This window comes from Nelumbo lutea, chromosome 5 (genome assembly GCF_056320005.1).
Source record: "Nelumbo lutea isolate HS-2025 chromosome 5, American lotus-T2T, whole genome shotgun sequence".
NCBI lineage: Eukaryota > Viridiplantae > Streptophyta > Magnoliopsida > Proteales > Nelumbonaceae > Nelumbo > Nelumbo lutea.
In genome coordinates this window covers 4,725,544-4,749,283 of record NC_142688.1, presented here as the reverse complement: position 1 = coordinate 4,749,283, position 23,740 = coordinate 4,725,544, and the positions used below count along the sequence as shown (strand labels likewise).

The following is a 23,740-nucleotide window of genomic DNA, read 5'->3' as shown; positions in this document are numbered from 1 at the left end:
GGGGGGGGGGGAGCATTTGGATTGCATACTAGAATCTGATAGGTTTTGGAGCATCTAGAATGTGCCATCTGTTCGCTGGTAAGGTCTGTGGCTGGTTGTAGCAGAGGTTTGGGATTGAATCCTGCCTTCAATGGGGTTGGGGGGTCTTGGGGTTTGAGGGAGGGCTACCCCCTGTTTTGTGGCCCATTTTCCTACCCCCCCACCCCCCCCCCCCCCAAAAAAAAAAAAAAAAAGATTTGGATTTTTATGTTTTATTAATATTGCCAAAATCTGTAGTCCAAAATTCTAGAAACAGGTTGCAGATGGATTCTAGAGTCAGTTTGTAGAATCTGCACCAAGCACCCAGATTCTTGCCAGAACTTGAATTTCCATGGTATCCAGATTCTATCCAAACATTCTCTTTGTGTTACTCCTACATTCCAGGCTGCCTTTTCTTCCATGTCCATGCAGTTGTGCCCTAAACTGTTCACAGCAAGCAGGTGGAATGGCTGGGGTGGTTATGGAGTAAAAATATCAGAGAATATAGGGGTTTAAAGTGGACCATGAGGATGTTAAGGTTGTTAGTAGGGTTTTCAATGGAGTGTGAAAGTCTGAAACCAGATCCAAATTTGGACGATCTCTTTACATAATTGGATTGGATTATTGAACTGCATCTATTTAATATATTTTTTTGGTTGGAGCATCTGTTTATTAATTGGATTTGATGTGGATGTGACCACATCTGATCCGATTAAGATCCAAGTTCAATTAAATTTTATAATATACATATTATATGTAATTTATATACATATTAATTGGATTTGATGTGGATTATTTTTTAAAATATTTTAAATTTCTTTTAATTTAAAAATAATGAAGTGAACTCGGATTCTGAATCCAAGGCCCTAGATCAGATTGGATTTGGATTAATATTTTACATAATCAGGTCAGATTTGAATGTGGCTGGATCTGATCCAAATCTGACCCAATTACAGCTTAGTTGTAAGGTTGGTTTGTTATTACTTGTGTTACAGCTACAAGCACAACTTAAAGTTCTGAGGCCTGGTGGGGCTGTAAAATAGATCTCATATGGAGGGTCTAGGGGTTAACAGGAGGCCAAATTGTAGGAAATAAGTGTTAAATCAGAAAATTGCTGAAATTACAAGGTTTATAGGGACTGATGCAAAACTATTTCTGTGTGTAGCTAGGTTTAGGGTGGAACTTTAGAAGGCTGGTAGAGGGGAAGTAAAGAGGGGCTCAATTTGACCCTCTTGGATTGTAATGGATCTGTAGCAGCAAAGGATAGCTAGAATTTCTCGGAGATTCCACCTTGAAAATCTCCTTGAACTTTTGTCCTTTTTTTTCATGGAAAGTTCTGTTCTGTTATCTTCATCTCTGCATTAACTGCGATATACTCAGCTATATACATGAACTCCAGAAAACAGATTTGGGGTGTTGACCCATCTCATTAGTGTCCATTCTGCTTTATTGATTTTAACTTCAGTGGAAGAAGCCTTAGCCTAAAAGATTCTGCCATTCCTTTCCTTCCATATAATCCAGCAGATGACAAAAAGGTAAAGAGTCCTACAGCATCTTGCCCTTAACTGAAAAGCCACCACTTCCCAGCTTTACAACAGATCAGCCATTTCACCATTTTTACTTCAATATTTTTCTGATGAAAGGGTCTGCAGTTCTGTTTTCTTGTGGTTGAAATGTTGGGTACTCTCATTTCAGTGTTCATAATTGTACAGTTGATTTAAAGTTTAGATTTACCATAATTTCAAATTGCTGGACATCCATGTTGCATATGTTCCTTTGAATTAATACATCATATGGTCTTTTCTGAAAGATGTTTTTTTTTTTTTTTTCTGTTAGGTCAACGATGCCAATCTTATTGTACAAGACTCCAAGGGTGTTATAGTTGAGGCACAGTATATGGAGCTGGATAATGTCACTATTAACTTGAGAAACTATTATACCAAAGCATATTTGGGAGTGTCACCTAAACAGGTTCGGAGGTATTGGCTTTTGTTCCAAGTATCTGTGCCACCTCTTGGTTGGAACACTTACTTCATTTCTAAAGCTGGTAAGGGAGATAGATGGAGATAGATATTCAACAATTTTCTCATTTTACACAATAGCTTCTTTAATCAATTTTTTCTTATGTCACTTGTTATATAGAATTCTTTTATTATACAGTATTCCTTAAGTACTACTTGGAAATAAGTAAAATTCCATCTCAGATTGACCATCAGAGGCCTAAAATATCTGTAGAACATTTGTAATTGAATTTCTAGGATTCCTCTTTGTACTTTTTTTGATAAATGAATAATGCTTTTATTAATAAGAGAAGAAAGTGTACATTCACCCTAAGAGGAGGCACGAGATGTTACCTCCCCTTAGAGATAAGAATATAACCATACTCTAACAGAATACAACTATAAGGCAGCCCAAAACAATTCAACCCTTGAAACCCCTTGTTTAGCCAAAGAATCAGCCATAGCATTTGCTGATCTGCTAACCCACTGAAAACTGACTGACATGTTCCTTGTAAGCCAATTAACTTTCTTGAGAAGATCCCTGTGGCTCCAGAAAACTGTTTTGGATTCAACAATCAACCCACTATCACCTTAGAGTCTCCCTCAACTATCAAATTTTCTACTCCTAGTTGGTTGGCAACCTGTATTCCTTGTACCACAGCTAGTATCTCAGCCCTTGTAGAATCACCAACTCCCACTGGTCGTGAAAATAAGGATAGAATGTTGCTATCCTTATCTCTTAAGGTCCCTCTTTGTACTTTCTTGTTAACATCTTTCAATTAGTTTTAAATTCTGATATTGGGTTGTAAAATAATACAGAGAGAAGCAGAAATGGGTATCTCTCAGTGCTAAAGTCTCCAGAAAATGAGACCGTTGATGTTGGACCAGGCAAATTAAAAATGTCCTTTTCATTAACATCTGGACAGCTCAAACGAATGATCAATTCTAAAACTGGGGTGAGTTTCTTCAAATTTGCCAAATTTCTGTTCTGCTAGATAATGAAGATATTGTTTGATCAAGTATGTTGGATGAACCTGCAAAGAAGATAAACCGATTTTTTAAAATGTTGTGTGAGGTGAAATGCTTTTTTTTTTTTTTAAAGAACGGTAAAGTATATTGTATTAAATCAAAGGGTATATGGTATGTGATGTGTGAAGCTTATACCCAAGACATGAGGTTTAAGTCTCATGAGATCTCATTGTTTCAAAAAGAAAATGTCAACTAAAGTAAAAATTGCAGAACTATGCAAAAAAGGACTACATTTTTATACAAAAGGAATGAATAGATGAATCACTTTATGTAGTAAGAGCTTTCTTACAAGTCCTAGACTATTCTTCTTATAATAAAGCCCTTCTAGACTATTGGAAAACTATTAATATAAATTGAAACCAACAGATGCCCAGAAATCTTGTCATTTGTCTAACTAATTCCTGTGGCGAGAATCCTACTTCACATGTTTTAACATAAGGAATTTGAAATTATGATGCATATGCACATTATCCTTTTAGGTAAGAGCCTCCAGATAAAGCCCCAAAGCTTTTCCTTAAGCTTTGCCCCAAGGCAAGCCTCAAGAAATAAGCATCAGAAGCTTTTTTTTTTATTAAATAGCACCTTCAAGAAAATAGCCTAGAAATTGGCACCTATAGTTTCTTGAAATCAGCACCACCAAAAAAGTTTAGCACCAATACCAAATATCAGCAAATCACCTTCAGCTTCACTGTAGTTTTGCCACTTGTGTCTGGTCTCACTTTCTAAATATTTTTAGGATTTCTTGGTGTTTCACAAATTCCATCAAGGAGAATTTTAGTGGCTGGTTTGAGCTTTGGCACAATGGTTGGGTTGCTCCATTGTGACCTGGGTGACCAGGGTTCAAATCTTGGAAACAGCCTCTCTGTGTATCTGCAGGGGCAAGGTCACGTGCATCTGTCCCTCCCCAGACCCTGCATTGGTGGGAGTCCCATGCACCAGGCTACCCTTTTAGCTGGCTGGTTTGAGCAGAAGTCAGGAAACATGGAGGTCTTCCCCTTTGCCTATCATGGGAGCATGGTAGGAGAAAAACAACAGATGAGCATTCCAGGAAAATCAGCTTACCCAGGTTTGTATTGGAGGAGATTCAAATTTCGTGGTTAAATTCTTAAAGTTGAAAGATGAGCATTCCAAGGAAAATAAGATCCACCATTCTAGACTAATGGAAAATTGCAAGGAGTAAACTGCTCTCTTTCTTGAAGGCAACATGCCAACAAGGCTGACTTCCTAGTCAGCCAGAGGAAGCAGCCATTCAAGGGTTTTTCTTATCTTTTTTTTTTCATTTTTTTTAAGTATGATAAGCTTTTGAAGGTTTTTGGGGCCAGGATGCCCCTAGATTTGTGTAGCCTTTCTCTCTTGTATTACCAAAAAAATGTAGTTATTTTCTTTCTCTTAAGATGTCAAATTCATTAACCTATCATTTGCATATACTGATGTCTTCTATATGACAGACTTTTCTTTCTTACTTTTTGCTCTTCTGTTTTCTATTTGTTTTCAAATCATTGTAGTTCTTTTATTACCAACTTGAAGAGGTTTATATCAACAAAACCAGATTTTAAGTTCATTGATGTAATGCAACCTTAACTTGCTTTATGTAATCTGTGCTATTTTATAGAAATGTTTTGAGGATTATTTTGGCCAAACCAAAAAGAATGCAAATGCCAGGCTAAATGTTTCTCAAAATGATTGTTTCAATATATTAGGTTGATATGCCAATACAACAAAGCTATCTGTGGTATAGATCAAGTGGTGGTGACATGGATCCACAGGTATATAATGCTTTCTGCATGACTAAGCTTATTTCTTCTAAACTCATCTAGCATTGAGTATTTGTTTGCACATGTGAATATAATTCTGCAGGCTTCTGGAGCATATATTTTCCGTCCTGATGGTTCCATTCCAGTCAATGTCTCTAGATCAGTAAGCCATTTATTTTGTATGTTTCTGTGTATAACAAAACCAACAGATGTTTCATTACATAAAAAATGCTGAGCCTTAGAAAACAATGTTTCATTAATTAGTTATGGTTTTTATCTATTATTAGCTGATTTAGTTTCACTTAACTACAGGTACCTTTGAAGGTTTTACATGGACCACTGGTGGATGAAGTCCACCAACAGTTCAACTCATGGATTTATCAGGTTATTATCATTTTTAACCATTCTTAGAGGCTTTATTTGTCTTCCTGGCACTATATTAGAAACTCAACTGCTCAAGTAGATGATTCATCACTGTTGCTGTAATGGGGTTCTTTGCCATAAGAAGGGCTTTAAATTCAGTTATCTAATCTAGATAATTTTATCTACCATCCCTAAAATCAATTTCAGTAGATAATTGCTTTGCAGATGTTTCAATCCACTCAATCCTTGGAAAACAGCTTCAAATTTACATTCATTTTGTCCAGAGTTACTATTGTTATAGATTGGCTCAGGAAGTTCTGTTTCCAGCTTTTTTTTTTTTCTGATAAGCAACAAAACAATTTTATTAATATTGTCGAGCAAGAGCGAGAGCAAGTGAGAGACAAGAGGAGAGAGGAGAGGAGTGCCGAGAGGACTGAAAGCCCCTATTGAACTTAGGGGGCGAAAGAATGATCTATTATTATTTATACTAGTACAGCCAAACAATGTAATCAAAGAGAAAATTACAACAGTACCCTTATGGTACTAAACCTGAATACATAAACATAAACAATACATAAACATAAACAACTGACAACACTCCCCCTCAAGTTGGAGCATAGATATCAATCATGCCCAACTTGTCACAGATCATGATGTCTGGAAAGGTTTAAACCCTTTGTAAAGATGTCTGCAAGCTGGTTCTCAGAAGTGACATAGGGGGTTCACACTTCGCCTGTGATAACTTTCTCTCTGATAAAATGCTTGTCAACTTCGATGTGTTTTGTTCTATCATGTAGCACCGGATTGGCAGCAATGCTTATAGCTGCTTTGTTATCACAAAATAGAGTTATAGGTTTGGTCACTGGGAAACCCAACTCCCCCAACAAATTCTTTATCCACATGCCTTCAGCAACCCCGTGGGCCATAGCACGATATTCAGCTTCAAAACTGGATCTAGCTACCACATTTTGCTTTTTACTTCTCCATGTAACAAGGTTCCCTCCTATAAATGTGCAGTAGCCACTGGTAGACTTTCTGTCACTTTGGGATCCAGCCCAATCTGCATCTGTATAAACTTCAACTTTCAAATGTCCGTGCTTTTGAAACAACAAACCAGTACCCGGATACTTCTTCAAATATCGGAGGATTCTCTCTGCTGCTTCAAGATGAGAAGACCTAGGAGCATGCATGAATTGACTGAGAACACCAACAGCATATGCAATGTCTGGGCGAGTCATAGAAAGGTATAACAATCTCCCTACAAGCCTCTGAAACTGTATCACATCCTCAAGTGATTCACCACTGTTGTCACCTAATTTATGGTTGGGGTCAATGGGAGAGTCAACTGGCTTCAACCCCATCTTTCCAGTGTCCTGAAGTAAATCTAGGACGTATTTCCTTTGAGAAATGAAAATACCCTTCTTTGATCGGGCAACTTCAATTCCAAGGAAGTATCTGGCGGGTCCTAGATCCTTCACTTCAAACTGAGTTGCAAGGAAAAGTTTCAATTTCTGAATTTCATCCTCCCAATCACCAGTAACAATTATGTCATCCACATAAACAATTAGAGCAACAATTTTACCTTCTCCTTTTTTCACGAATAGTGTGTGATCTGATTGACATTGGTTGTATCCTTTCTGCTGAACTGCCACATGGAATCTACTGAACCAAGCTCTTGGTGATTGTTTCAGCCCGTATAAGGACCTCTTCAACTTGCACACTTTCTTTTCATTGCCTTGGGCTAGAAACCCAGGAGGTTGAATCATATACACTTCCTCTTCAAGGTCACCATTCAAGAATGAATTCTTGATGTCCAGTTGGTGTAAAACCCAATCCAGATTGGCTGCAAGAGAGAAAAGGACTCTAATGGAATTCATCTTGGCGACGGGGGCAAAAGTTTCAGCATAATCAACTCCATACACTTGAGTGAATCCCTTTTCCACTAAGCGAGCTTTATACCTTTCCACTGTTCCATCAGCCTTATGCTTGACTGTGAACACCCATTTACATCCAACTGGAACCTTTCCCTTGGGAAGATCAACAAGTTCCCATGTGCCATTTTTGTGAAGGGCATTAACTTCTTCCCTCATGGCATTTGTCCATTCAGGAACTGAAAGAGCTTCTGCCACATTTTTAGGGATAGGGACACTGTCAATAGAGGTAAGGAAGGCACGGAATGAGGGTGAAATATTCTCATAGGAGACAAAGTTGGAAATGGGATGTTTTGTGGTGCACAATCTAACACCCTTCCTGTGAGCAATAGGACGGTCAAGATCATTAGCAGTAGAGGAATCATTTTCAATAGATTCAAGGACATCATTGGGAGCTAAAATACCTAAGTGAGAATGATCCTCCCTCGAGGAGTCTGGTGGCACTGGAGTTACAACTTCCGGATTCTCTACAGCTCTTGGATTTGGCTGGCCTTTGCGACGACGAGAAAAAACACGAAAAGGTGGAGGGTCAGGGAGAGAGGGAAGCTGAACTAGTTTCTCCTCATGTCTACACTCCCCCTAAGGAGAAACAGGATAGAAAAGTTCATCTTCAAAGAAAGAAACATCCATGGAGACATAGAATTTACGAGAAACAGGATCAAAAACACGGTAGCCCTTTTGAGTGAAAGAGTAACCAAGAAATATGCAAGGTATAGCACGAGAGTCCAATTTCCCACGGGTGGGAGACAGATTTTGGACAAAACTCCGACAACCAAAGACACGAGGAGGAATAGAAAGAAGGGGAGCCTTAGGAAAGAGAAGTTGATGTGGGGCTTTGTACTCTAACCGACGAGAGGGCATACGGTTTATAAGGTAAGTGGAACAAAGAACAACTTCAAGCCAAAACTGTTTGGGAACATTCATATGAAGTAGTAGACCTCGAGCCACTTCAAGGAGATGTCAGTTCTTCCGTTCGGCCACACCATTTTGTTGTGGTGTGCGGGCACAAGAGCTACAGTGAAGGGAGCCATGCGAAGCAAAAAATTCCGTGAGGTCACTATGAAAAAATTCTTTTGCATTATCTGATTGGAAAATTTGGATTTCAGTTTGAAATTGAGTGAAGACCATCCGCTGGAAATCTTGAATGATTTTTGGTACTTCTTCCCTGGTTCGCATGGGGTATACCCACGTAAATCTAGAATAATCATCAATGAGGGTAATGAAATACTTGTAGCCACTCTCAGATGGTAAAGTAACAGGGCCCCACACATCAGAATGAACAATGTGAAATGGAGATTCAGATTTACTGTCTTTGAAGAAAAAGAGTTCTACAATGTTTACTCAACTGACACGTTTGACAAGAAAAGTCAGAGACAGACATTGACTTAAACAGATCTGGGAATACAACTTTCAAAGACTCAAAAGACAAATGACCAAGACGACAATGCCATAAATATACTTTTTTCTTACAGAACTGACTCATAGACTCTGTAACATGAAGACCAGCCTTATTCTCCAGCATGTAAAGTCCATCAGCCATACGACCCCTACCAATCGTCCTCCCCGAGGCCAGATCCTGAATCACACAATGAGAAGGGAAAAAAGTCATTGAGCAATTTAAGGAATTAGTAACACTACTAACAGAGAACAAATTAATGAGAAAGTTTGGAACATGAAGAACATCAGAGAGGATAAGGCCAAGAGGAAGAGAGAGGGTTCCTTGACCAGCTATGGAAGAGTATGATCCATCGGCTAGTCTCACCTTGTCTCTTCCAGAAAGAGGGTGATAGGTTTGAAAGTAAGAGGACGTACCAGTCATATGTTTAGATGCTCCAGAATCAATGACCCATGGAGAGTCATGGGTGTGAGAAGCAACATGGAAAGCAGTGGCAGGGTTACCTGACGTAGATGCAAATGAGGTTGAGGGAGGAGTATCCATCTGACGAATTGCTCTACCATAGAGCTCTAAATGGTCACGGAAGGAATTCATAATGTCCTCCCTCGGGTCAGGTCCAATGAGATGTGTCTGAGTCACAGTAGAAATGGTAGGCTGATGCTCCCGAGTAGCCATGTTGGCCATGTGATGTTTCTTTGTATTTTGCTGCCCGTACTTCTTATTCACCTCTGAACTTTGCTTCTTAGTCAGATCTTGAGCCCATTTTGGTTTCCCATGAAGATCCCAACAGGTATCTTTGGTGTGTCGGGGTTTCTGGCAATGAGTGCACCACAATTTTTCCTTATCTTCTGTTTTTTTCTGGAGATCTCCTTTCCGGGAAGAAGATCCCCCACCAGTAGATACACCCCCTTTTGCAACTAACACAATAGCATCCCCACCAGGGTTGTTCATCAAATTTCTCCTGCTTTCTTCAAATTGTACAAGAGCATAGACTTCGTGAACAGAAGGGAGATCCTTAGAGCTGAGAATCTGAACTCTGATAGATTCATACATAGGATTCAGACCATGTAAGAATGCAAACACCCTTTGCTGGGAGACAATCTGTTTGTACTTCTTAGCATCCTCATCACATTTCCAATCCACACTCTGGTGGTGATCCAACTCCTTCCAGGCCGATGTTAAGTTAGAGTAATAGACCGATAAACACCTCTCCCCCTGTCTACAAGTAGAAGATGTTGCCTGCAGTTGATAAATTTTGGCATAGTGTCTCAATTCTGAATATGTAGACTTTGCTTGTTCCCAGTTTTCATTCGCAGTTTCAGCCCACATGAAATTCTTCCTGATTTGAGGCTGCATGGAAACCAAGAGCCAGGACATAACAATACTATTCTCTTGATTCCATCTATCATATTCAGCACTCCCGGAGGATGGTTCTTTTATCCTCTCATTAATGTAGCCTATCTTCCCTCTTGCAGTGATGTATAACTTGATCCCTCTCGACCATTCTAGGTAATTTAATCCATCAAGAGGAACAACAGCCATAGGGAAGGATAGGTCACCACCCCCACTCATTCCATTCAGCATCGTGGAGATTCCAAATGTGGCTGAATCTTCACTATTCATGATTTCAGGTTTAAGAACACACAACACCCAAGGCACACTGCCTCACAGAGCTGTTACAGAAAAGGGATCTTATGTCCTTCAGTCCACAAAAGAAGAAGCACTTGCTATTTCAGCATACAACTAGGTACTTCTGACCTGATGTTTCACAGAGAGCCAAGAACAAGCACTGTTGCTGCAGCACTTGGACTAGTCCACAAAAGAAGAAGCACTTGCTATTTCAGCATACAACTAGGTACTTCTGACCTGCTGTTTCACAGAGAGCCAAGAACAAGCACTGTTGCTGCAGCACTTGGACTAGTCTGTATGACCTACAATTTTTGTAGGAATCCAATGAACAAACATACAAACACTGCAATGCAGTACATAACCAGGTCTGTATGACCTATGGTTTTACAGTTTTCATACAACTCCTTAGTAGAAGAGAAACACAAGGTGATAGTTCACCATACACCTAATCGGCTGACACCAACTTCAGGGTAGCCGAACAGTCACTGAGATCAATAATGTAGCCGAACAGCAAGAACAGTCAAGGAAAAAACTTCAGTCCATCAACAATGTAGCCGAATAGTAGTGACACACCAGAGGAGAACACCACATTCGAAATTTAGGGCATCAGCAGTCCATCGAAGGGTGCAAGAAGAAAGAACAACAAAAAAAATTTCAGTTGAATACCAGGGCACCCGTTGAACTCCATAAGAACAACAGTACCTTCTTGAACTCCAGCCTCTCTGCAAACCAGAACCTCCTCTTCGTACAACAGGTGATAGCCTCTCTGCAGCCAAGCAATCAATGAAAACAGCATATGGGCTGGAATACGAAAAGACTCTGTACCAGAACTCTTTTCTGCGCTAGGAAGCTGAACAGTCAGGCCGGCACCTTCTTCCTTCTTGAAGTCGAGCATCAGGGATACAGCTTCTAGGAGATGAAGAGGCAATCTACTCGGCATCGAAGAATGACCTCAACTAATTTGTTTTCAGGCCTGGACGAACTTGCTCTGATACCATGTTGAGCAAGAGCAAGTGATAGACAAGAGGAGAGAAGAGAGGGAGAGAGGAGAGGAGAGCCGAGAGGACTGAAAGCCCCTATTGAACTTAGGGGGCGAAGGAATGATCTATTATTATTTATACTAGTACAGCCGAACAGTAATCAAAGAGGAAATTACATCAGTACCCTTATGGTACTAAACCTGAATACATAAACATAAACGACTGACAACAACATCCAAGGGCAGCTTTCTTCATTTTTTAACCTAATCGCATGACTACTTTGGAATCATCCTCTACAATAATGTTAGTATCATTTTTCTTCTTGCCAACCACAACCCTTGCAATTCAAGAAAGAATCTCATCTCTGACTGAAGATCCAAGGCCTCTATTGGTCCCAAAAACATTGTTAATATTATCTCCATTGCTGTTACTGTAAACTCCACCCATCCCTCAGGGGCATGGATTCCCCCTACTGCAACATCAAAGTTGAACTTAATGAAGTGTTATGGTGGAGGAATCCACTGAGGATGTAGTAGTGATGTACTTACTACACTCCTGCTACTGCTAGGCTGAGCTACCAAGTACCAGTTTCTAATGATGTCATCAATAGAAAAGGAGTCAAACAAACACATTGTTTTAACCCAATGAGTCACTTTCCTTGTGACATTAACAATGATAATTTCTCTATTCTTGATCTCATCCCTAAACAGCCTTCCATTCCTTCCTCCCAAAGGGCCCACAATACTGCAGCTCTTGTGCATCTCCAAAGATATTTTCCTCTTCTGGTATGAGCGATGAACTGCTAAAGGTGTTTCTGAATATAGCATTTACCTCAGGAGGGGTCCTGCTGCAATGAAAGAGAGTAAAACCTATTCCCAAATTCCTACTAAAACAGGACAGGAGATTAGTTCTGTTTGCAGCTATTTTCTCCAACTTGTAGGGAAAAGAAGGGCCTTATCAATCGATGTACTGTTTTTTCACACATTACTATGCTTATGCTGCTGATAAAAGAGGATCAGGAATTCAGCTTTGATACTCAACTACCCATCATATAAGAGGGGGATTTTTTTATTTTTTGAAAAATGGAAAGGAATTGTATTGTGGTAGGTTAATATGCAGGACAAGTTAGGAAAATTGGGTAGAAGTTAGTATTTCAGATTAATCGGAACTCAAAATGAAGGAAAGAATGTAAGATAAGATCAAATGGTATAAACGAGTTGGAAAGTTAGGTTTTCAAAGTTGGTCTAATGTTTTATATGGTTAATCTTAAACTTATGGTTTCAAACTTGAAGTTTCAACATAAAAATCAGCAATAGTCTTTAAACAGACAGTGGATTAAGGTTTAAACTATTGGGGTGGCCAGATTAAATTAATTTCCACTTGCGTTTAAGGGAATTGTGTCCAGATATTTCTTCCAATGATAAAGCTGTATGCAGTAGCTAATCATAGTCTGCAGTGAAGATCTAAAGCAGTACTAAAAGCTGACAAATAATTTATATAGATTAAAAGGTTACAATTGGAGACAATGAGTTGCGTTGCTGGTATCAATATGAGAAGTAGAAAAGTATGCAATAATTCTTTTATTTCCTGATAAAAAAGCTTAATGGTACTGACAAAAAAAGAAAAAAGTAAAAAGAAAAGAAAAGCTTGATGTCCAATTAGATACCTAGGTCTCCCTCTAGGAGGTAATTCAAGATCAACAAACTTCTGGAACCTGGTTATTGATAGATTTTCTGAAAAACTATTCACCTAGAAGAACTATGTCTTAATAGGAGGAAAAATAACAGTAATAAACTCCACTTGGGCCAACCTACCAATCTACTATCTCTCTGTCTTTAAAATCACGAGAAAATAATGACAGGCTTTCTATAGGAGCCGAGGGAACCTATGAGGGATCATTTAAGTGGGAAGCAGCATGCAAAAGAAAGGATCAGGGGGTTTTGGGGTTGGGTAAGTCTGGGATAAGGAATTCAGCATTGGGTAAATGGTTGTGAAGATTTCTGGTGGACAAAATAAATTGTGGCATAAGGTAGTGGCTAGTATCCATGGATTGCATGCTTAACAGATAGGATGTTGGTTCGTCAGATAGAGCTATGATGGCTTCACCTTGAAAAGCCATTTCTGGTATGTATCCTCTATTTTTGAGTTCCATCCATTATGATCTCTGTTCTAGTAATCTCTTTCAGGAAGACCTTTGGGTGGAGAGTTCAACTTTAAAAGACCACTTTCCAATCTGTATTGTTCAGTGCCATATCCATTTAGCATTGCTTCCAGTGAACGCCCTACCACGAGCACAAATTTATGAAAAGACAACCAATGGGTCCATTTAGCATGAACACAAATTGTAAATTATTATTGGATATGCCATATCCATTTGACTCCAACTCCTTCCTTCTGAATTATCCTAATCCCTCCCTTCTCAAGGCACAAATCTGAGGAGTTATTCTCTTGAACTTCCTCACCCTTAATCACCAAGAAAAATGTTGAATCCTCCAAGTGCTTGGATTGTTTTGATTGCATCATCTTGTTAGTGAATAAGAATGATATTTCTAGGAAGTGAAATGCCTAATATTATCATTTGCTGCATGTTGCAAGTAATTGGTGCTAGTATCACACAGTTCAATACTAAGTAAACAATATGTGTTTGTCATCGCCTTCTATTTCATTTTATGCTTTTGCTTATTCTGTTTGGGTAGTGATTTAGGTACACCCCATTTTTGTTATACCAGGAATAGCTAAAAGCACTTGACTTAGAATTCAAAAGTAACCTTGCATATTAATTCTTAGCACTGTAAACAGGGGCACTTTTTTCTTTTTCACTAAGTGCATTCTCTCTCTCTCTCTCTCTCTCTCTCTCTCTCTCTCTCTCTCTCATCCTCTTATTTTGAAGTAATGAGTTTATTATTTCCTTGTAGTCATTTCCTACTTATTTCTATGCCATTTTCAGGTATTACTAACTTTTATTTTCTGCTTTTCAGGTGACTAGGCTTTACAAAGACAAAGAGCATGCTGAAGTTGAGTTCACTGTGAGCCCCTTTACCAAACTTTATTCCCCAAGATTTCTCTGTTATGCCCATTATGTAGAAATAAATTATAAGGTATAGTTAGGTTTAGTGGTTCTGACATATTTCAAAATGAAGATTGGCCCAATCCCAGTGGAAGATGGTGTCGGAAAGGAGGTCATTACACAAATGACAGCAAATATGGCTACAGAGAAAGTGTTTTATACAGATTCTAATGGGAGAGATTTCCTAAAACGGGTATTTCTCATGCATATCCTTTTGGTTTTGGTTCTAAAAAATATTCAGCAAAGACATGCACATCTGTTAAAAAATCCTTATTTACCATGTATCTTATTTATGGTTGTATATATTGGGAGTTGGTGAAAAAATGAACCACATGTTATTTTGCATATGTGATCAAGTCCAGATTTACTGTTATAATGCTGATGTGCATATCATAACTTTGATAAGTTGTAATTAGTCTATTCATTTTAAGTTATGTGGGTCAGATTGTAGTTGATCATCGTCTTTTAAAAACTAGATTAGGTTTGTGTTTGTGTGATATTGTAAGATGGTTCAACATGAACGAGGTTTATGGGTAATGGGCTCAAGAAAACTAGGTTTTGACGCTTAAGAGTTCACATTTAATAACATTTCAGGTTTTGAGACGCAGAAGAAAATAGGGTTGGTTGTTATGGGAAGTTTCTGGGCCAGGCCAGACTTTTTACTTTTTATGGAAGACATAAGAGTAATTTGATAGTAAGAATAATAGAGAATAGGTGGTAGTGAACATGAAAAGAATGGGGAAATGGATGCTTCAACTGAAAAGGAGAAATGAACGATGATCTAGGGTGTCAGCTAGGGAAAGAAAGTACAGAAAATGGGGCTGTTTGGGAGTTTCAACAGACCTGCACTGGCTTTCAGGGATGCTCCTGCGTCTTATCATCTTATTGATTTCAATATTGTCCTACTTCATTATCTTTAAACACAAGAAGTCTGAAATTCATGTGGTTTATGTGTTAGATCTTATGGAATTTAGCTAATTTGAAGCCACAACAATTCTTTTAGAGTAGCCTGTATTGGCAAGTTGCAAGATATTCATCCCCTATCCTAATGATCCGCATACTTGGGGTCTATATATCACATGATCATGGATTTTAGATCATCACATCACATCATGGTGGTGAATTCAGTTTTGAATTGGGAGTTATGTATTTGACTTCTTCAAGTAAAAGTGAGCATGCTATTTATTATTTTTCTATTCTATTCTGATAATGCACGCTCTATTCTTTTCCCCCCTTTCATTGTTATTGTTATTGGCTTCATGGGGCTACAAAATGGGGATAGCCTGGCTGTCCCCCAAACTCTGGTGGGGGCAGAATTTGATCCCAAGTCTCCACTACAACCAGCCAGACCTTACCAACTGAGCTAGTTGGCACATTCTGTTTCCCCTTTTTTATGAGTTTCCTAAATTTATACTAGTATTGTGGAATCTCATATTCTCAGGTTTTTAACCATGACCTCAACGTATGCTTTATGACTGTAGGTGAGAGATTATAGGGCTGATTGGTCTCTTTCTGTCAATCAACCTGTGGCTGGGAACTACTATCCAGTAAGCTTTTCCATTTTTTTTTTTTTGATAAATGATTGAAATTTCATTCATGATAATCAGAATGATATTACAATACAGCCTGCCCAAAGGAGAGGCACGAGCTGGTACCTCTCCACAACAACAACAACAACAACAACGTACTACCTCAGACTAGTAAAAGAAAGTTTAGAGCTGCCCAGAATAAATGTTCCCTTGATACCCCTTGTTTAGCTAACCCATCCGCTATGGTATTAGCTGTTCTACCCACCCACTGATAATTAATAGTTATTTTCTTATGTGAAACCTCATTATAAATTATGAAATGAGGTTGATTCAAAGATCTTGGTTCCAAGATAATCACTAATGGAATGACATTACACACATGCAGAGGGAGATAGACCCTCCATTAGTTGGGTGTTAGCACAAATATTCATAACTGTCCGATACTGTACCTATTTTTGTACTACAATACAAGATTGTGGAAGGTCCAAGATGGATCTATATTAAAACTATATAATCAGGTTAACACTTGGGCTGTAGATGCCTCTATTAACAGAACACTGTATATGGGGCCTACTTATCTGTAAGTAGAGTTCTGTAGCATGTAGAATTTCCATGTGTGTATGTGTCTGTTTTGTTGATAAGTGGATAATATTATCACAAATAGAATACAAAGAAGAGGGATACGATTTTTAGGGGATTATCTCCAAAAAAATACCTCATCTTAAGAATCTAGTATAGGTTGAAACAGACACTTGAATAATACATGGAAGCAAGTCATATTAGAAGAATGAAACCATCAATGGATTAGGCTGCACTAATTGCATAAATAAGCTTCTTTTTCTGTACCGAGTACCAACAAAAAGGACAATTTATATAGACATTACTTGTTAATAAACATTGATTTGTTAATGCACTCTAGAGTTCAAAATTACATTGCAAAAATGCTTCATATTTCTAGTTCCTTTACCACTGACAAAAGAAAATATCCACATCTCTGAAAATTTTCAGCTTAACCTTGGAATATTTACAATGGATAATAAATCCGAGTTCTCAGTCTTGGTTGATCGTGCCACTGGAGGTGCCAGCATTGAAGATGGAGAACTAGAGCTAATGCTTCATAGGTTTATTTCAACACTTTTCTATTGCTATACATTCTGTTTTCTATCCATTGCTCGTTTATAATATCTTTGTCATGTTTGCAATAAGCATGTTAAAATTGACCTTTGGTTCTATACTAGGCGTATGATCTTTGATGATTCTAGAGGTGTTGGTGAGGCTCTTGATGAGACTGTGTGTATAGAAGATACTTGTCAAGGGCTTACGGTAAGTTAACATATACTGATGTTAGTTGTGCACCATTGCAATTAATGTTAAGTTAAATCTTGGATCTAATTCCAATGGTGAATAGGGAAAATTAAGACAACAGAATTCTACTCATCCATGCTGCCGTTATTAGTCACATAAACAGTATAATGAATATTTCATTTGTGAAGCATAAAAGCTACACACCAAATAGTTATTGCATAATTTCTTCTTGCCTTGAGCTCAATTGCAACAGAAAACTCTACTTATTTTTTCTTCTTTCATTTAGTGCAAATAGTCTGGATATTAAAGGTTAGAGAAGAGTGGAGAGGAAGAAAACTATGATTTGAAGGGAAGAAAAAAGCTGGGACGGTGGGACCTTTCACTGTTATTTACATATTAAATTTTGAAAAAAGAATTACATAAATACCCCTGGCAATGAAAATAATAAAAAGATATTAAAAAAACTCAAAATATTCAATATGCCCCCTCAAATTGAGCATAGAGATCTATCATGCCCAGCTTGCCAAGATTATTTTGTAAATTAGACTTGGCCACCGTTTTGGTCATTCTATCAGTTAATTGCAACTATGAAGAAACCTCCATCAAAGCAACCTTTATCTCAAATAAAATGCTGATATGCTTCAATTTGTGTACTGTGATCATGTTGTACAGGATTGTAAGCAAAATATTAATTGCAGCTTGGTTGTTACAATATCCCAATAGAGGAGTTTTAGATGTAATTATAAACTCATCAAGAAGGGTATGCAACAACAATAATTCAAAATTTATATCAGCCATAGTTCTGTAATCAGCCTCTGCACTAAACTAGACAACCATGGCTAGTAATTGTTATATAACTTTTTAATACCTAGTAAGAAAAAATCTCTGCACTACACTGCATGACAGCTGCGTATAATGAAATTAATGGTTATTATTTAGAGGGGGATTCTTCATGTCTTTGTTGGACATCCCATGGTGCATGTTGTTTGCTAATGACATTGTTTTAATTGATGAAACTAATGAAGGATTAAATGCAAAATTAAGTTTATAGACAATTTTTTTAGCAGCAAGAGGTTTCAATATAAATAGGACTAAAACAGAACAAATGATTTGTAAATTTAATAATAATGGTAGCAGTAGTAGTACACTTAGGATTGGAGACCAAGAGATAAGTCAATCTGACCTTTTAGGTACCTGGATTTGATAATTCATAACAATGAAGCAATGTTGTAAGACTCAAACCGAACACAAAACCGGAATGCTTTACCGGTCATTAGGGGTGGCCACTAGCCGAGCTTCTCACTCGAGCCCAGTGAAGCTCGGATCATGAACCTAGTATAATAAATAAATATACATACATATACATATAAATATATAAATATATATATATATATATATATAAATAATTTTTATTATGTATAACAAAAAAATTTGTATATAATATTTTTATTTTTTATGTATAATAGTAAATAACTTTTATAATTCTTATTTTTTGTATGTAAAATAAAAACAATTTTTTATATGTATAATTTTTATTTTTTAGAAAAAACTTCTCTTGTAATTGAGCTCAAGCCTAAGACTATTCCAGCGAGCCGAGCTCGAATAGCCAAGTATTCGGCTCAGATTGAATCCACCCCTACAGGTCGTGGGTCCAACGGTTTGACCACGAGTCACACATTTAATATATAATATTTTTTGTAAATTAAAATATGTCTAAGTATGCTGATTGGATGGTTAGTTCATCATTTTCAGTCCCAAATGTCAACCGTCTAGAGTTCAATTCTTGCCATTATCATTTTACGAAAATATACATGTATTTAATAAAATATATACATTAAAGATACATATTTGAGCACAAATAATGAAATGTTAGTGATAATAAGTTAACTTAGCCAATTAACAAGTCACAAGTTTGAATCTCACATTGATGTTATAAGTTTATGAGCATTTTCTGACTCGGGCACAATGTCAAAACTGGAAGGTTGTTAAAATTTGGCTGGTTTTCAATGGTTCCACTGGGTTTCCGAAAATTTGAAACCCAGTGGTTTAAAAAAAATCTGAATGGCCTCCAGTTCCCAGGTCTAACAGTTCGGCTGTTCGGTCAGGTCTTGGTCTTAAAATATTGCAAAGGAGATATTGAGGAGGATGTCACCCCTAGGATAGAGTAGGATTGGGAAAATGGAGGGATACATCCAAAGTCTTATGTGATAGGAAAATACCACTTCGATTAAAAGGAAAATCTTATTGTCTTATAGAGTTGTTGTAAGGACAGCTATGCTGTATGGAGAAGAGTTGGATGATTAAGAAACAACATGTCCAAAAAATGAGTGTGGCAGAAATGCATATACTGAGATAGATGAGCAGAAAAACTAAAATGGATACGGTAAGAAATGAAGTCATTCAAAGGAACTTAGAAGCAGCTCTAATACATGATAAAATGAGAGAAAGTAGCCTAAAGATGATTTGGTCACATGCATATAAAACCATTGACAGCACCTTTCACAAGAAGTGGTCTATTGCAAGCTGAAGAGGTTAGAAGGGCTAGGGGTAGACCAAAAGGGGCATGGGTTGAAGTAGTAATTTAACAACGGTATGGCTTTGAACATAATGGAATGGTGAAACAGAATTCATGTAGCTGACTCCATATAGTTGGGATAAGGCTTCGACAATGATGATCTTCATGCCCATGTAAAAAGATCATTCAAGGTCCACCAAATTTGTTGAGGTTTCTTCTGCATGTTCAAATTTTATCTCTTGATTTGAAATGGAAAACTTTTAGGCTTTTAATTCCTGTGGTAGGTATTAAACTGATTGAAATTACTAGCAAAAGTTCATCTGATGTTCAAAAGTTTCAACTAAATCTTCCATCTGTTAATTTTCTTTATTGTTCTTGATTGTTCAGATTCGTGGAAAATACTATATAAGCATCAACCAGGTTGGGACTGGTGCACGCTGGCGCAGGACATTTGGTCAAGAAATTTATTCTCCCTTGCTTTTAGCTTTCACTCATGAGGTATATCTTACATGTAATGTTTCAACTACATATGAATTTGTTTCAAGCATACATGAAAAAATTAAAAAAAAAAAAACATGTAAAAGCTTCTTTGGGAGAAATTCCAACATGGATTAGGAAAAAAAAAATCAACATGGATTAGAAATATTTGTATAGAATATATGCATGAAGGGAAAATAATCATCACCCATCAGGCCTGGCTTATGGGATGAAATCTTATTATCCGAAGCCCAAGACCCAGCCAATGGTTGGCTAGGTCTACATGCCCATCAGACCACTAGGCAATGGTTGGCTGGGTCTACATGCCCATCAAATGTCTTCTTACCATACTAATCTCATAAACAATTGATATTACAGAAAATGGAGGATTGGAGAGCTTCTCATGCGACAGAGGGTACTGTCATGGATCTTGACTATAGTTTGCCTCCTAATGTTGCACTGATCACACTTCAGGTTATCTTTCCTATATTCTTGAACTGATTTTGCATTAACATTCTCTGCCTTTTCAAAGAGCATGAATGACTTCAATTATATATGAATTTGCTTTTGCAGGAGCTAGAGGATGGAAGTGTGCTCCTTCGGCTTGCTCATTTATATGAGGTAAACAATGATGTATCTCAAATCTCCTTCCATTTCTATTAAAAATGGAGTTAAACGATAATGTTTGAATGGTTAGTAGTCAAAATTAACTGTTGTCCTCAATGAATTATCAATTTGAAATTATTAGGTATTATTTTTCCACCTAATTTTTATGATATGAATTTGATTAGGCTGGTGAAGATTTGGAATATTCAACAATGGCTAAAGTGGAACTAAAGAAGATTTTTGCTAAAAAAACGGTGTGTATTTCCTCTTCCCCTTAATGTCTCACCTATTTGAATTGTTTTATAATACTTTTTCTTCACACGAGCTTTAGACATTTTATGTAAGATTTCATTGCAAGTTGTTGGTTCATAGACATCTATCGCCTGGTTTTTTCATTTTTATAAAATATAATATCATGTTATATGTTACAATTACATTTAATCTTGTGTCTTTTTCTTTCTTTTCGTAGAACTCTGTAGTCAAGTCATTCTATGTTTATGCCTCTATCTATATAGAAGCAGTCTGTCACGTGAGCAAGTAACATGTTTAATAAGATAAATTCTGGGTTGTGTTTTTCTTAATTTATTGTGATTCCATCTTGCAGATCAAGGGAGTGATAGAGACGAGCTTGTCAACAAACCAGGAGAAGTCGAAGATGAGGAAGATGAATTGGAAAGTTGAAGAGGATGCTGGAGAGATGCCTGTAGTCAGAGGTGGTCCAGTTGATAATTCTACCCTTGTGGTCGAGCTGGGCCCCATGGAAATCCGCACTTTCATATTGACATTTTAATCAGATCTCGGTTGTACTCGACCTAATTAATTTAACAGATCTCCTCACAAGCTTCTTCTATCTTGAACGATGTAAGACTAGCATATGAATAAGCATTTTCCCTCATTTTCATCTCGCGCAAACATTAAGACAAGGTCCGAGTCAGCTGCATAACCCCTTTGAAATATTACTGTAGACTATAGAACCCATTTAAGGTGGGTTGGCCATTTTTAAGTTTCTGTTCTCTCATTGCCTCGCTGCAGACTCGAGCACTTAAGAAAATCCAAGCCATTACCACATCAACCAACAAAAATTCCAATTTTAATACAATGCTGAGAAAGTGTCAGTACTCAGTAGTGTGTTTATTAAAAGTCCAACTTACAATGCAAGCATCCCTCGTTGAAGGAGCGAAACTTCACCAGTTTATAATGACTAATGAGTTCTTGCTCATGAAAAGTACGATACTGCTAATAGCACCCAACGGAAAAGCTATTTAACGCCTACTCCGATAAAATGAACCCCACAAACCACTCATGGATTGATTTAGGCTGCATTTAGAGAAGATGCAAAGTGTAAATGCAAATATGCAGAGTGCATTTCGATTTTTCAATCCATACAAATGCAAAGTTGAATTAGTTTTGCATTACAAATTTACTTTCTTAACAAAGTAATATACATTTTTTTTAACAAAAGCTCACTTTGAATGCAAATTCACTTTTTTTTCTTCAATGTAAAATTACATATAAACATGACTTGGATATTGTATTTTCTACGGTTGTCAAAATGCATTTTTGCCAAACACTAGCAAAACTGAACAAGAACGCATATTTACACTGAACCGGCATTTACATTATATTTGCACCATTTCCAAATGTAACCTTAGGTTCTGTTTGTCTGCATACAAACACTGAACCGGGGTATTTATGTACCCCGATTCATATTTGAGAGCATTATTGTACCTATTTTTTGGATACAATTTCTTTTGATAATTAACTTTTTGACGAAAGTCAAGGCATTGGAGCATTTAATGGTGGGCCCACACTTTGCAAAGATTTCAAATAAACAAGACAAGTGCAAAAACGGTTTAAAATATGAACCACTGTTTTCAAAACCGAATCAGACCAGAAAAACCAAGAACCGATCACCTGACCAGTTCAGTTTTTCTCCAAAACCTCTTTTTCCCCCAAAACCATTGATTTTGGTTAGCAAACTACTGAACCGACCAGTTAACTATTCAAACAGTTTTGACCATTTTCCATTTTTTTAATTTTTTTTTGTCAAAACAGACCAGCCGTTCAGGTCAAACGGTCAAACCATTCAAACCGATAACTTAAAAACCATAATGTGAACCCTGTTTGCATTCATAAACTGAAAACAGGGTAAATATGCAATGTACATATTTGAGTTTGCATTGCAACCAAACGCAACCTTAAGTGCAATAAGGATAAGAGAATTACATTGTTTAATCAGGTTAAAACCTGATAGAGGCCGATACAATTACGCGGCATTATTACCTACCCCGAGTTCTCAAACCATTCTCGTTTGCTTGTGCTCTTTGCAACAAAACTCTAACCGAGAAATCACATGGCTGGCATGGGAATTTGAAAGGCATTTTATCAAATAGAGGGGAAGAATAGCCATACTCTAGTGCCAATAACACATCAAATGTTGATAGTATCGTCATGAAATATATCCAGATACACTTGGGAAACTCATAGATGGGTCAAGGTTCGAAGTATATAAAAAGCATGGGAACAGTGGGAAAAAATAAAATAAGCATGGATGCACCAGTGAACTAAAGTAACACCAAATCTAATTCTCAAATGACTAGAAGAGAAATTATGTTTTAATGGCTACCTCTGAACAGATTTTTACCCCATTTCTCTCGACAAGTTTCAGGATAAAATTTCATTTTTCATTTTCACATAGAAAACGCAAAATACAAAAAGATAATATTTACAACATTAGATTAATTATGGAAATTACTCCTTATCAACTTCAGCAGGGAAATGCTACCCTGTGATCGTCCTCTTTCCCCAGTTGATAGTTTCCTTTCACCCGCTCTATTTCCCTGAAAATTACTTCAATGTTTAGTAATTAATGATTTAATCAATGGGTTGCTTGACAAAAAGGCAGATGCTGTCTCCATTCCAAACAAGTAATTTAGGGTTCATTCCACTTTTCATAGCAAACAAAAATCATAGTAATAACGAAAAAAACTTGCATATATCTAAAACAATTGTTAGAAAAAGGTGATCAGGAGGTTAGATTTGTCCAAGTAGTTAAAAATTGGCTTTGCCCATCCAATATTGGTTCACTATCAAAAGCAGATATAGATAGTTGAAAATTTTAGGGAGCAGGTATGCTACTAT

General features: G+C 37.3%; 2 protein-coding genes across 24 annotated transcripts in view; one reads left to right on the top strand and one right to left on the bottom strand.

Annotated features, from left to right (window-relative positions):
* The window catches only part of LOC148849955 (Glycosyl hydrolase family 38 protein), a 30,839-nt gene extending 9,328 nt beyond the window's left edge, over positions 1-21,511 (top strand). For 4 of the 5 annotated variants that reach the window (XM_088944098.1, XM_088944099.1, XM_088944101.1 and 1 more), the window contains 15 exons: positions 1,855-2,065; positions 2,838-2,974; positions 4,748-4,813; positions 4,905-4,964; positions 5,114-5,185; positions 14,079-14,126; positions 14,241-14,360; positions 15,649-15,714; positions 16,705-16,817; positions 16,935-17,019; positions 19,904-20,014; positions 20,372-20,467; positions 20,567-20,614; positions 20,785-20,853; positions 21,204-21,511. In XM_088944098.1, the coding sequence (XP_088800224.1) occupies positions 1,855-2,065; positions 2,838-2,974; positions 4,748-4,813; positions 4,905-4,964; positions 5,114-5,185; positions 14,079-14,126; positions 14,241-14,360; positions 15,649-15,714; positions 16,705-16,817; positions 16,935-17,019; positions 19,904-20,014; positions 20,372-20,467; positions 20,567-20,614; positions 20,785-20,853; positions 21,204-21,389 (1,488 nt within the window). In that variant the 3' untranslated portion in view covers positions 21,390-21,511. The remainder of the gene's footprint in view (positions 1-1,854; positions 2,066-2,837; positions 2,975-4,747; positions 4,814-4,904; positions 4,965-5,113; positions 5,186-14,078; positions 14,127-14,240; positions 14,361-15,648; positions 15,715-16,704; positions 16,818-16,934; positions 17,020-19,903; positions 20,015-20,371; positions 20,468-20,566; positions 20,615-20,784; positions 20,854-21,203) is intronic. The other variant, XM_088944100.1, reaches the window with a different exon arrangement.
* Positions 21,512-23,109: 1,598 nt separating this feature from the next.
* Positions 23,110-23,740, bottom strand: part of LOC148849954 (ATP binding microtubule motor family protein) — a 29,314-nt gene continuing 28,683 nt past the window's right edge. For 13 of the 19 annotated variants that reach the window (XM_088942718.1, XM_088942713.1, XM_088942717.1 and 10 more), the window contains exon 22: positions 23,110-23,439. In XM_088942718.1, the coding sequence (XP_088798844.1) occupies positions 23,338-23,439 (102 nt within the window). In that variant the 3' untranslated portion in view covers positions 23,110-23,337. The remainder of the gene's footprint in view (positions 23,440-23,740) is intronic. The other 6 variants (XM_088942715.1, XM_088942730.1, XM_088942731.1 and 3 more) reach the window with 1 other exon arrangement.